Source organism: Choloepus didactylus, chromosome 2 (assembly GCF_015220235.1).
Source record: "Choloepus didactylus isolate mChoDid1 chromosome 2, mChoDid1.pri, whole genome shotgun sequence".
Lineage (NCBI taxonomy): Eukaryota > Metazoa > Chordata > Mammalia > Pilosa > Megalonychidae > Choloepus > Choloepus didactylus.
Genome location: NC_051308.1, coordinates 169974626 through 169989722, shown reverse-complemented (window position 1 = coordinate 169989722; position 15097 = coordinate 169974626). Strand labels below are relative to the sequence as shown.

At 37.7% G+C, this 15097-nt stretch overlaps 1 protein-coding gene across 4 annotated transcripts in view; it reads right to left on the bottom strand.

The window, feature by feature from the left end:
- Nucleotides 1-15097, bottom strand: part of ERICH3 (glutamate rich 3) — a 152534-nt gene that overhangs the window by 100459 nt on the left and 36978 nt on the right. For all 4 annotated transcript variants that reach the window (XM_037826907.1, XM_037826910.1, XM_037826909.1 and 1 more), the window contains 3 exons: nucleotides 14900-14993; nucleotides 12266-12391; nucleotides 8677-8748 (listed from right to left, as the gene is read on the bottom strand). In XM_037826907.1, coding sequence (XP_037682835.1) covers nucleotides 8677-8748; nucleotides 12266-12391; nucleotides 14900-14993 — 292 coding nt within the window. The remainder of the gene's footprint in view (nucleotides 1-8676; nucleotides 8749-12265; nucleotides 12392-14899; nucleotides 14994-15097) is intronic.

The window sequence follows — 15097 nt, the reverse complement described above, 5'->3', positions numbered from 1 at the left end:
GTAAGAGTGCCCACCAGAGTGACCTCTAGGCTCCTTTTGGATTCTCTCTGCCACTGAAGCTTATTTCATTTCCTTTCACATCCCCCTTTTGGTCAAGAAGATGTTCTCCGTCCCACGATGCCAGGTCTACATTCCTCCCCGGGAGTCATATTCCACGTTGCCAGGGAGATTCACTCCCCTGGGTGTCTGATCCCACGTAGGGGGGAGGGCAGTGATTTCACCTTTCAAGTTGGCTTAGCTAGAGAGACAGGGCCACATCTGAGCAACAAAGAGGCATTCAGGAGGAGGCTCTTAGGCACAACCATAGGGAGGCCTAGCCTCTCCTTTGCAGCAACCGTCTTCCCAAGGGTAAAACCTGTGGTGGAGGGCTCAACCCATCAAACCACCAGTCCCCTATGTCTGTGGTCATGTTAGCAACCATGGAGGTAAGGTAGGCGAATACCCCTGCATTCTCCACAGGCTCCTCAAGGGGGCACTGCATCTTTTTTTTTTCCTTGTTATTTTTTTTTTTTTTTTAACTTTCCCTTCTTTTTTAAATCAACTGTATGAAAAAAAAGTTAAAAAGAAAACAAACATACAATAAAAGAACATTTTAAAGAGACCATAACAAGGGAGTAAGAAAAAGACAACTAACCTAAGATAACTGCTTAACTTCCAACATGTTCCTACTTTACCCCAAGAAAGTTACCTAATATAGCAACATTTCTGTGAACTTGCTCCTACTATATCCATCAGAAATTAACAGACCGTAGTCATTCCTGGGCATCCCCAGAACGTTAAATAGCTTATCTGTTCTTCTTGGATTATTGTTCCCCCTTCCTTAATTGCTCTCTATTGCTAGTTCCCCTACATTCTACATTATAAGCCATTTGTTTTATATTTTTCAAAGTTCACATTAGTGGTAGCATATAATATTTCTCTTTTTGTGCCTGGCTTATTTTGCTCAGCATTATGTCTTCAAGGTTCATCCATGTTGTCATATGTTTCACGAGATAGTTCCTTCTTACTGCCGCGTAGTATTCCATCGTGTGTATATACCACATTTTATTTATCCACTCATCTGTTGAAGGACATTTGGGTTGTTTCCATCTTTTGGCAATTGTGAATAATGCTGCTATGAACATTGGCGTGCGGATATCTGTTCCTGTCACTGCTTTCCGATCTTCCGGGTGTATACCGAGAAGTGCAATCGCTGGGTCGAATGGTAACTCTATATCTAGTTTTCTAAGGAACTGCCAGACTGACTTCCAGAGTGGCTGAACCATTATACAGTCCCACCAACAATGAATAAGAGTTCCAATTTCTCCACATCCCCTCCAGCATTTGTAGTTTCCTGTTTGTTTAATGGCAGCCATTCTAACCGGTGTTAGATGGTATCTCATTGTGGTCTTAATTTGCATCTCTCTAATAGCTAGTGAAGCTGAACATTTTTTCATGTGTTTCTTGGCCATTTGTATTTCCTCTTCAGAGAGCTGTCTTTTCATATCTTTTGCCCATTTTATAATTGGGCCGGCTGTACTATTGTCATTGAGTTGTAGGATTTCTTTATATATACAAGATATCAGTCTTTTGTCAGATACATGGCTTCCAAAAATTTTTCCCATTGAGTTGGCTGCCTCTTTACCTTTTTGAGAAATTCGTTTGAGGTGCAGAAACTTCTAAGCTTGAGGAGTTCCCATTTATCTATTTTCTCTTTTGTTGCTTGTGCTTTGGGTGTAAAGTCTAGGAAGTGGCCGCCTAATACAAGGTCTTGAAGATGTTTTCCTACATTATCTTCTAGGAGTTTTATGGTACTTTCTTTTATATTGAGATCTTTGGTCCATTTTGAGTTAATTTTTGTGTAGGGGGTGAGGTAGGAGTCCTCTTTCATTCTTTTGGATATGGATATCCAACTCTCCCAGCCCCATTTGTTGAAAAGACCATTATGACTCAGTTCAGTGACTTTGGGGGCCTTATCAAAGATCAGTCGGCCATAGATCTGAGGGTCTATCTCCGAATTCTCAATTCAATTCCATTGATCTATATGTCTATCTTTGTGCCAGTACCATGCTGTTTTGGCAACTGTGGCTTTATAATAAGCTTCAAAGTCAGGGAGTGTAAGTCCTCCCGCTTCGTTTTTCTTTTTTAGAGTGTCTTTAGCAATTCGAGGCATCTTCCCTTTCCAAATAAATTTGATAACTAGCTTTTCCAAGTCTGCAAAGTAGGTTGTTGGAATTTTGATTGGGATTGCATTGAATCTGTAGATGAGTTTGGGTACAATTGACATCTTAATGACATTTAGCCTTCCTATCCATGAACATGGAATATTTTTCCATCTTTTAAGGTCCCCTTCTATTTCTTTTAGTAGAGTTATGTAGTTTTCTTTGTATAGGTCTTTTACATCTTTGGTTAAGTTTATTCCTACGTACTTGATTTTTTTAGTTGCTATTGAAAATGGTATCTTTTTCTTGAGTGTCTCTTCAGTTTGTTCATTTCTAGCATATAGAAACATTACTGACTTATGTGCATTAACCTTGTATCCCGCTACTTTGCTAAATTTGTTTATTAGCTCTAGTAGCTGTATCGTCGATTTCTCAGGGTTTTCTAGATATAAGATCATATCATCTGCAAACAATGACAGTTTTACTTCTTCTTTTCCAATTTGGATGCCTTTTATTTCTTTGTCTTGCCGGATTGCCCTGGCTAGCACTTCCAGCACAATGTTGAATAACAGTGGTGACAGCGGGCATCCTTGTCTTGTTCCTGATCTTAGAGGGAAGGCTTTCAGTCTCTCTCCATTGAGTACTATGCTGGCTGTGGGTTTTTCATATATGCTCTTTATCATGTTGAGGAAGTTTCCTTCAATTCCTACCTTTTGAAGTGTTTTTATCAAAAAGGGATGTTGGATTTTGTCAAATGCTTTTTCAGCATCTATTGAGATGATCAATTGATTTTTCCCTTTTGACTTGTTAATGTGTTGTAATACATTGATTGTTTTTCTTATGTTGAACCATCCTTGCATGCCTGGAATGAACCCCACTTGGTCATGGTGTATGATTTTTTTTATGTGTCTTTGGATTCGATTTGCAAGTATTTTGTTGAGGATTTTTGCATCTATATTCATTAGGGAGATTGACCGGTAGTTTTCCTTTTTTGTAGCATCTTTGCCTGGTTTTGGTATTAGATTGATGTTAGCTTCATAAAATGAGTTAGGTAGTGTTCCATTTTCTTCAATGTTTTGAAAGAGTTTGAGTAAGATTGGTGTCAGTTCTTTCTGGAAAGTTTGGTAGAATTCCCCTGTGAAGCCATCTGGCCCTGGGCATTTATTTGTGGGAAGCTTTTTGATGACTGATTGGATCTCTTTGCTTCTGATGGGTTGGTTGAGGTCTTCTATTTCTTCTCTGGTCAGTCTAGGTTGTTCATATGTTTCCAGGAAATTGTCCATTTCCTCTACATTATCCAGTTTGTTGCCATACAGTTGTTCATAGTATCCTCTTATAATTTTTTTAATTTCTTCAGGATCTGCAGTTATGTCACCTTTTTCATTCATTATTTTGTTTATATGGGTCTTCTCTCTTTTTGATTTTGTCAGTCTAGCTAGGGGCTTGTCAATCTTGTTGATCTTCTCAAAGAACCAACTTTTGGTGATATTTATCCTCTCTATTGTTTTTTTGTTCTCTATGTCATTTATTTCTGCTTTAATCCTTGTTATTTCTTTTCTTCTACTTGGTTTAGGATTGGTTTGCTGTTCATTTTCTAGCTTCTTCAGTTGATCCATTAGTTCTTTGATTTTGGCTCTTTCTTCCTTTTTAATATATGCGTTTAGTGCTATAAATTTCCCCCTTAGCACTGCTTTTGCTGCATCCCATAGGTTTTGGTATGTTGTGTTCTCATTTTCATTCGTCTCTATATATTTAGCAATTTCTCTTGCTATTTCTTCTTTAACCCACTGATTGTTTAGGAGTGTGTTGTTTAACCTCCAGGTATTTGTGAATTTTCTAAGTCTCTGATGGTTATTGACTTCTAATTGTATTCCATTGTGGTCAGAGAATGTGCTTTGAATAATTTCAATCTTTTTAAATTTATTGAGGCTTGTTTTATGTCCCAGCATATGATCTATTCTGGAGAAAGTTCCATGAGCACTAGAAAAGTATGTGTATCCTGGTGATTTGGGATGTAATGTCCTGTATATGTCTGCTAAATCTAATTCATTTATCAGATTGTTTAGGTTTTCAATTTCCTTATTGGTCTTCTGTCTGGTTGATCTATCTATAGGAGAGAGTGATGTGTTGAAGTCTCCCACAATTATTGTGGAAACATCAATTGCTTCCTTTAGTTTTGCCAGTGTTTCTCTCATGTATTTTGTGGCACCTTGATTGGGTGCATAGACATTTATGATTGTTATTTCTTCTTGCTGAATTGCCCCTTTTATTAGTATGTAGTGGCCTTCTTTGTCTCTCAAAACATCCCTGCATTTGAAGTCTATTTTATCTGAGATTAATATTGCTACACCTGCTTTCTTTTGGCTGTAGCTTGCATGAAATATTTTTTTCCATCCTTTCACTTTCAGTTTCTTTGTGTCCCTGTGTCTAAGATGAGTCTCTTGTATGCAACATATTGATGGTTCATTTTTTTTGATCCATTCTGCGAATCTATATCTTTTAATTGGGGAGTTTAATCCATTTACATTCAACGTTATAACCGTGAAGGCATTTCTTGAATCAGCCATCTTATCCTTTGGTTTATGTTTGTCATATTTTTCCCCTCTGTCTATTAATATCCTTTATTGTACCCATACCGAATCTCTTTAGTACTGAACCTTTCTCCAAGTCTCTCTGTCCTTTCTTTGTTTCTCTGTCTGTAGGGCTCCCTTCAGTATCTCCAGTAGGGCAGGGCTCTTGTTAGCAAATTCTCTCAGCATTTGTTTGTCTGTGAAAAATTTAAGCTCTCCCTCAAATTTGAAGGAGAGCTTTGCTGGATAAAGTATTCTTGGCTGGAAATTTTTCTCACTCAGAATTTTAAATATATCATGCCACTGCCTTCTTGCCTCCATGGTGGCCGCTGAGTAGTCACTACTTAGTCTTATGCTGTTTCCTTTGTATGTGGTGAATTGCTTTTCTCTTGCTGCTTTCAGAACTTGCTCCTTCTCTTCTGTGTTTGACAGTGTGATCAGTATATGTCTCGGAGTGGGTTTATTTGGATTTATTCTATTTGGAGTTCGCTGAGCATTTATGATTTGTGTATTTATGTTGTTTAGAAGATTTGGGAAGTTTTCCCCAACAATTTCTTTGAATACTCTTCCTAGACCTTTACCCTTTTCTTCCCCTTCTGGGACACCAATGAGTCTTATATTTGGACGTTTCATATTATCTATCATATCCCCGAGGTCCATTTCGATTTTTTCCATTTTTTTCCCCATTCTTGCTTTTATGCTTTCATTTTCCATTCTGTCATCTTCCAGGTCACTGATTCGTTGTTCAACTTCCTCTAGTCTTGTACTATGAGTGTCCAGAATCTTTTTAATTTGGTCAACAGTTTCTTTAATTTCCATAAGATCATCCATTTTTTTATTTAGTCTTGCAATGTCTTCTTTATGCTCTTCTAGGGTCTTCTTGATTTCCTTTATCTCCCGTACTATGGTCTCATTGTTCATCTTTAGTTCTTTGAGTAGCTGCTCTAGGTGCTGTGTCTCTTCTGGTCTTTTGATTTGGGTGTTTGGGCTTGGGTTATCCATATCGTCTGGTTTTTTCATATGCTTTATAATTTTCTGTTGTTTTTGGCCTCATGGCATTTGCTGAACTTGATAGGGTTCTTTTAGGATTTGTAGACCAATTGAAGTCCTTATCTCTAATTTATCAGATCTACAGCTTCGTGGAGTACACTTTCTCTAACTAACCAGCAGGTGGCTTCCACGAGCCACCTGTTCTCCACAAGCAAGTTCTCCCCTGCTTAGCCTTTTTGGTGAGTGGGGGAGTGAGTCTTGTGGGGTCCAATTGGTGTACCAAGCTTGCGTGTGTAGTTGGTGTTGCCTGCCCTGTATATGGGGCGTGTTTCTGGGCAGTCAGGGAGGGGGGGGTGGCTCTAACAATCAAATCTCCCTGGTGATCCTAGAGTTTTAAAACTGCTGCAATAGTCTAATCCTTCAGTTCAGTCCTGCCACAGTTTGTCTCTGCCACTGACCCACAAGTCCTTGGTATTGGCGTATGGCTCCTGAGACTTGCAAGTGGGCCCCTCTTCCAGGCCGTGCACCCCGGGTCCTCTGTTGAGGGATGACTGTGCTATGTCACAGGTGAGTGCCGTCCCCCCAGGGCAGTTCTGGGCTGCTGGGCTGTGTAGGGAGGCTCCCAGTCTGCTGAAATGATGGCTGAATGGGGCTTTGTTAATTCACACTGCTCTACCTTCCCAACTCTGGGACAATCAGCTGAGGTTGCAGGGAAGGCTAATGTCCACGCCCAGTTTTGTGGTGTGTGCCTGTTATTTGAAGCACTTCCGTCACACTGGGTTGTCTGGGGCAGTTCTGGGCTATGGGGCTGGCGATGGGCAGGAGTGTTTCCTGTCCACCAGGATGATGGCTGTGAGCGGACACCCCCCTTTTCTTGGGAAGTTGTGGTGTTTAGTGAATTTTCTCAGCCACTGGATTATTGCGTTTTGTCTCAGAGCTCTCCTAGTTCTGCTCTTGACTTGACTTGCCCAAATTGCAAGTCTTTGAAGCTTTCTGTATTGGGCTTCTTAGAGTAATTGTTTTAGAAAAAGAAAAAAGGATTAAAAAAAAAAACAGGCCCTCCTCAGAGATCTAATGGGTTATTGAAATGCTAAGAGACAAAGCAACCAGGGCCATTAAGGAAAGGTCCACAGGGCAGAGAGATCAGCTTTTCTTCGGGATTTGCATATGCGCCTCAGGGCCCTTCCCCTTTCTATGTTCACCAGAACTCCAAAAATCCTCCGCTTTTATTTTGGAGTTTTTCGTGTTGTTTTTTTTCTATGCCTGTCTCCTCTCTGCTGGGCTGGCTGCTCTCAGAGTCTCTGGTGTCTGGTCTCAGTCTATCTATGGTTGGAGTTTGAATCAGTAGAATGAGTTTCCGATAAGGGCTGCCACTGCAGTTCTCCCTTCTCCTTCCTGGAGCTGACAGCCCCTCCTCCCCCGGGACTGAGCCTGGCAGGGAGGGGCGCGGGTCCCCTGGCTGCAAAAACTTACAGATTTCACTGATCTCAACAGTTCCACGTTTTCATGAGTGTTGTATGAAGTATGCCCAAACGCAGATTGCTCTGTGGTGTCCAGTCCACGCAGTTCCTGGCTTTCTACCTACTTTCCTGGAGGAGTAACTAAAACATACAGCTCACCAGTCTGCCATCTTGCCCCGCCTCTCACACTTTTAACAATAATATTTATTCATCCACTTTAAGCAGATTTCTATAAAAGCACAATACTATTCATCACTCCAATGAGTAGAGAATACCAGAAAGAATTACTTTCCTACCCTAAAAAGTAATTAAATGATATAATAAACAAAAGGGGGCATATTAAATAAAGACAACATGTCTTTACGCAGATATAGTCATAAAATGAATATTAGTACAACTAAAAAATCATTTGGGGAGGAACTGGAGTGTCTATAGCAAACCCTTGTCATGTATCTAGTTTAGTGTGCCTGGCAATCTGGATGCATAGCTTACATTGCTTCAGGCAGAGCTAGCCACCTTTCAGTTTCAGAAACCAGTTTTTTTTCCATCAACATTTCAGCAGATAAATTATAGAATCTACAATTCAGTCCTTGATGTAGGGAAATATCGGCAAAGTTGAATTAACCACAAATCTCTATGTGCGATCTCTGATCCTGAAAACTGGTCTCTCGTCTATAATTTCACAGCAGTTTTGTAACTGTTTGGACCATGTTAAAGTAGATTTGAGTCTATCAGACAAAAGGTAAAAATTCCATGGATGTTTTAAAAATATTCATCAGTTTTTGAGACATGTCTTATGCTCCACATTTTTAATACTACACAGAAAATTACCAACAGGTGAGTTTGAATGGCTCAAGAAATAGAGCAAAGCTGCCAGTCTAAACTGAGACCTCTCAAAATGCCTAACGGAACCTCCCATTTCTTTATTCAACTTTATATATTTCATATGTTCACTACAAAGAAGAGAATCAAATACAAAAATTGAAGACAAACAAGGAATTTTAAAATGCCCTGTACAAAATGCCCAAATCTAATTATGCTTTCTTTTAAGTTGGATATTTCACACCATATACTTTCAGGGGTTACATTCATATGAAAATGTGTCATTGTATAGTTCTGAAAACATCTTGTTTTCCATCATTTTGGTGATATCACCATCTATTTTTTTTTTCACCTTAAGAGAAACAAACAAAATACCTTTGGCCTCTATCACATATCAATCAAGAAAATACAAATTCAAAATTTCACACTTGAAAAGAATGTTTTCAAATTTTTGTTTGAAATATTTGTGCCCTATTAAAATTTCTTTCACTCAAGCAGCTCCTATTTTGTCAGAATCTTCTGAAATGATGACAGCCAAGACTCCAGCTTGGAGAAGCCATAGTTTGACCTAAGCATAATTTGATTTCAGTTACTCAAAAGTAAATGGTACAGTGAACTTCAATAATAGCAACATTGGCTTTCAAAAGTCACAAAATAATACTATAAGGTAAAAAGAGTTGTGTAGCTCCTTACCTTAAACCTCTGAATTTGCTCTTTCTTAGCTAAGGTCTCCAGTTTCTTTTTTATTTCAAGCTGGTGGTAACGCTATGCAAACAGAAAAGAGTCGAGAAAAAAATTATATAAATTATGGCGAAGAAGTTTTATAGGAGAATAATCCCACCATTTAACTGTATCGTCAATTACCCCTCACATTATTGAGGTGGAAAACAATCCCCTCATAATTATGGGAAATAATTCCCATACTTATGCAGGTGGGAATAAAAATTGGTACAAACTCTTTGGAAAGCTAATCCCTAATACATATTAGGCAGTTGAAAGTGTTCATACCCTTTAACATTAAATTTCACTTCTAAACTGAAGGAGAAATCTAAATAGTAAAACAAAAGTTTTATGCTCAAATATGCTGTCTGAAAGTATTCTTTTCTATCATAGCAAAAATTGGGATGCAATATAAACAGTGAAGAGAATGGTTAAGTTTGTGATACATCATACAATGGAATAGAATATAATCATTAAAATAAGGTTCATAAAGATTTTGTTTCAAAAATGGACATAAAGCAGAAAAAAGCAGCATACAGAATTGCACAGCAATACAATTTAATTGATCAAGCCCATTTTGTGAGCCTATCCTTGTGCTAGGAACATGCTTCATATACATCATTTTATCTCAAACAACTCCAATTGCCAAGCAACCTACCATGCCCTTCTCATACAAAGTTTGATTTTATTAATACATAAATATGAATAGAGAAGAGAATAATGATAACATGAATGTGTTAACAGCAGTTATCTCTGAAAGGAGTGTTTATGTGTGATTATTTTCCTTCTTTATGCTTTTCTGGGTTTTCCAAATTTTCTATAATTTATTTTAAAATTTAAAGATAAAACTCATGTAAAATAGTCTGCTTAAAATTCAATTTTAAATCATTCAGACACATTTGAAAGTGTTTTGTTTAGTACTCATGTACTGCTCCTTTGCAGGGGGTAAGCATTTTTTCTGTTCTTGATCTCTTCCTGTGGCCTTTGGAAACTGTGGCCTCTATCATTCTCTACCTAAGTATCATCAATCCCCTTTTTGACTCTTCTGTTTCTTCTCACCTACTTTCTCTATTTTCTCACCCACTTGTCACCAAACATTACTAAATTCACCATCGATCATTTCCCCACCTTCTATTCATTTCTAGCTCACTGCAGTCACCCACCCCCACCAATCCTCCTCTTTACCACCACTGAAACTACTTTCACCAAGGATACCAATGTCTTTGTCCTCTGGATCAAGCCAACATCTTTTCTATCCAAAACTCATATTATTTAATCATTTCCTTCTGGTTTCCAGGATACCACCCTATCAGGCAAGTTTTTCCACCACTTGGAGGTTGCTTTCCACTACATGTTGTTTCTCCTGATCTCCTGTGATGCACATGTCATGAGCAACCTGGAACCTCAGAGTCTCTCTGGGATCCTTCTTCTGCCCCACTCTTCTTCATTCCATCAGGTTAAATCTTCAGTGTTTCTATGGACAGCTGCAACCCCCCAGCATTACCACCCCTGTTAGTCCACACCCTCTGGCAAGAGCCTTCTAATGGGTGTCCCACCTCCAATCTTTTCCAGCTCATTAATCTGTCTTCCATATTTTTTAGCAACATCATCTTCCTAAAACAACTCTTCATTTATTTCACTCCCCTGATGAAAAACATTTCATCACCTCATCACCCACAAAGACTCTGGAAACTGGCCCCCAACCTATTGGAATTGTGTCACTTCCTGCTTCTCCTTCTAACTAGTTGTGCATTCTGGCCTCAGTGAGCTTTTCTTTCCATCCACAAAGTCCTTTCACACTTCTGTGACTTCACACCTGCTGTCTTCACTCTATGGGATGTCTTTTCCACCTTTTCATGAGATGATCTCCCACTCAGTCTTATAGGATCCAGTTCAAATAGAAAGACCTCTGTATGGTTTCCTATCTCCCACAGAGGCAAGTTGTCATTCCCTTCTTTTCTGAGCTGATTTTGTACCTTTCTCTCTTCTAGCACTTAATCACTATAAATTGTATTTTTTAAAGTATACCCCTGCAGCTACAGCACATAGCCTCATACTGGCATGTGGTAAGCTTGCAATTAATGTTTGTTACATGAGTGAATGCATGAATATTATTATAACAGTATCACTAAACAGTATCATCATAAACTATTGAGACAAATGTGATGATTTAGACAGCAATATTCAGTTTGTTTTATTATATATGATACATAATTAGTCTATTATATATTATATTGCATATAATGTCTACTATACAGTATGTTACATCAACATTTATCAAAGATATTTAAAGCATTCTGTACTTTGTGCAACCACAAAATTAAGTATCCAAAAATGTTATTTGTTGCATGTTAACCCCTATTCTAATATCCGAATTCCTTAGATATTTAGAGCCTTCTACTCATTCAGAATCTGTTTCAACTCTGGAAGGAATCTTAGTACTTAAATTTATTTTGGCTTAATTTTATATTTCAATGCTATTTTAATATTATATCCAAGTATCTAAGTGCCAAATTTTATGCCAAAAAATCATTTAATTTGACAAATGTTGCCCTATACTAAAAATTCTATAAAATATTTGTCATGCATTATTACTTTCCTTGAATAAATCATTTCTAAAAGAAAACTTTATTTTTGTTTGTTTCAAATTATTTTTAAAAAAAAGCCCTTTTGTAATCAAGAAAATTTGGGGACCTAAACAATGATCACAAAATGAATTCCTGAATTAATGGACCATCTACATCTTAGGTGAACACAAGATTATAATGGCATCATCTTAATAAATATTTTCAGTGGCACTACATTTGGTATTGGTTTACTGATGATTCTACAGCTGTTCATATATGTTTACTACAGTCATCGGTCAATGATTTTACGAGCCAAGTTTTCTGATTTACTGCTGTATGGTCAAGCCAAGAGGTGACATGCTCTTTCACAAAGATTAAAATGGTGTTGATGCTTGAAACTACAAGTTCCATGGAGTAAGACTGAAATAATTTATCAAGTTAGCTGTATATTCCTACTAAACATGCCATGTCAGATTAAAGCAAAATTGTTGATGATTGAGTTGTGAATCCTTGCTGACCACTGTAGCCTAAAGGAGGAGGGACAGCAGATGTCTCAATGCCTACTCCTTGAAACATAGCATATGGCTGAGCTTCAGAGCCTTAAAAGGATAACAGATCTGAAATAATTCATGGCAGTGGAATTATTGATATTTAAACAGATGTCACATTTTTTTTAGCAAATGAAAATTGAGGTACAGATGGTGAGGGCTGGTATGTTTTAGAGTAGCCATTATGGATTAAAAATCTATATTTGGAAAATTAAATATCATAAAATCTGTAATGATGTCCATATTTTTGCCCAACTAAAATGGAAAAAAGCTTACTTTAGGCTCTTAACTCCTGGCTACCTAGAAAGACAGTATTTCTCAGGCACCCTTGTTCCATTTCCTTTTTAATGAGCTACAGGAAATATCCCCCTGCTTCAGGGTACAAAAGTGTTATTAATTATCACACTAGAAAATATCAATTATAAACAAAATAGTAAATACTTGTACCTCCATGTCGAGAACCTTATGGAAGATAGCCTGGGCTAAGCACTCCCGGATATATTTTTGGTGATCCTGCTTCATGATATTTAGCTTGTATTCTTTTTCAGATAGTATTCTTCCACTTCTTGTGATCTGTCATGAATAAATAAAACATACATTAAAATACAAACTAGAAAATGTGTTGTTAATTACCAAAAAAAGAGAGCAAGAGAGAGAAAGGAAGAGAACATGGCAGTATCTTCTAAACCTAAAGGAGTATAACACTGCAGTTGATAAACTTTCACTTTTAATGAATATTTCATTTGACAAAAAGGAATGAGGCATCTCATATACCCCTCATTGTGAAAAGCACAGGTGGTGCACTTGACGTTTAAAACAAAGCTTTCATTAGAGCACCAATTTTCCCTTGATGGAACTCAGGTGTCCTTTTCATTTCTCTCCCTTTTTTTCTTAACACATTCGGGGATGAAGGGGGAAGAGAACTACCATGAAACAATGAACAGAAGCAGTGATCACAGGATTGCTGGTCCCATGGTAAATACTTTGTAAACTATAGGGGATCTCATCACTTTGTTTAAAAAGTGATTGGTTTCATTATTTTGTTTTCAAATTGATTTTTCTTCTTCCTCCCTCCAGCCCAATATTTAATTTAATTTGTGATGACTACAAATTTTACAGATTTTGCTGTACTGTACCTGGAAAGTATTCAATATTGGTCTCAACTGACATCAATGGCATTCCAGGAGTGGCAGCTTCTATCTATCTACCTATCTATCTATCTATCTATCTATATCTATCTATCCATCCATCCATTTGTTTCTCTATCTATTACATTTTCTTTTAATCCTTCTGAGCATAATCGGTGTATTTTTCTATATCACCTATCAACAGAGGGTGTTATCTTTCCTGGATGGCTCAGCTTCTTCCTTGCTACTTCCTTAAGCCCTACTCTTCTTTTTAGATACAATTCAAGCCCATATTTCTCCTTAATTTTGTTCTTAACTTTGATGACTGCAGGTTCCCAACACTTGTTGCAACACCTTGGAGTGTTGAGATCAACTAGAATTGCTACATGGTATTGGTTATCGATAATTTTTGTTTACTAAATACAACTGTTTTCCAATGGAAGAAAGGTGTGTGTTTATATAAAGTGTGCTTGGAATTACAAATAACCCTGTTACAATCTTCAAAATGTGTTGCCTGTGGGAATACCATGTCCTGTGTGTCCAATTGGGGGAAAATGTTGAGACCATCTTGCACTGCTCCCCTTTGGCCCTTCGTATGTGCTTGTGGCTGTTACCTTTCCTCTGGGAATATGTCTGACACTGGAAGCTCCTGTAGGGCAGAGGTTCTCAAACTTGAGCCTGCGTCAGAATCACCTGAAGGGCTTGTTGAGAAAGCAGATTGATGGGTCCCACCCCAGAGTTTCTTATTCAGGAGGTCTGGAGCGGAGTTCTAGAATTTGCATTTTCTAACAAGTTCCCTGGTGATGCTGAACACTGCTGGTTCAGGGACCACATTTGAACCACTGCTCTGGGGAAAGGGCTACATCTTCCTCATTTGAATTGCCATGCACATAGCCTATGGGTGAAAATGCTTGTTAATGATGTTGATAAATAAACAAAGATCCTTCCAAATATACATGAATCTCACAGATTGTAATCCAAAGAAGTAATGTTAATAGTAATGGCAATAATTACAACCATTTATTGAGCATCTCTAATTGCCATAACAATCCTGAGCTGGGTATCATTATCCTCATTTTATAATTGAGGAAGTTATGGCTGAGAAAATTAAATAAGTGATTTGGTCAAAATTCTACCACTTGGAAATAGCCGAACCAGGGTTTCAGCCCTGGTCTGTCTGGTAACAAAGCCCCAGCCCCAGGAGATGAAAAGCGAGAAAAGCAAGCTCTCTAAAATCTACCCAGCTAGAGCACCAGGCATATAAACAACAATTAGAAATGCAATGCACGTGCTTTCAACACCATAGCAACAATAGTTAAGGAACCCACTGCGTTTTAAGAAGGTAAACAATTACAATCTTCAGCCACACACTTTCTAAAACCAGGTCCCTTTCTTTTAATGAAAAACTATAGTATTTTTTAAGCCTTTTACATTACATAGACTGAGAGGAGTGGGAATTTTGATGAAAGGGCTGATGAAAGACACCAAAACCACCACAGGGAAATGAAAGAGTTAAAAAAATGCAATGGGCAATTTTGAATTGTTCATGTCTTCCACACTATATTCTGTGAGTATTAAAAACAATTTTTTCTAAAGGTAGTAAAGTCTTCTCTATTCTTAATCTCTAACCATTCCAGGCTCATAGAATATATTCAATGAATATGCATTGAATAAATGAATGAATACAGAAACGAATGAAATATACTGTTGGAAACTCATAGGGACTTGTCCTCAATAATTTATAAGTTTTCATAGCAGTCACTGTGACCTCTCTTCCCTTCTTTTGAAACATAGTCTCAAATAGATAAATCAGAGCTTTGGAAAGGAATTAATTTTCCTAAAAAAGGTGGAGGAAAAGATGTTACTGAGTAGCTCAGTGAGGAAAACTGAAAATGTGGGAAACTATTGGACTTAACCAAACAAGAAGATGGGTGGAAAGTAAACCAAATCTTACCAGCCCTGATCTTAAGAGATGCCGCCTTATCCTTGTATTGTTAAAATATCCAGCCAGGTGTTTATCCATAAGGCTGTTATATGCTGCAAGTAATCTGAAACAGAAAAATGAAACCATTAAGGTTTTATGAAGTGTTGTTTGATAACCAAGGCAATTATTTACTTTCTATATCCCCAAACTGTGCATAATCATTCAGTC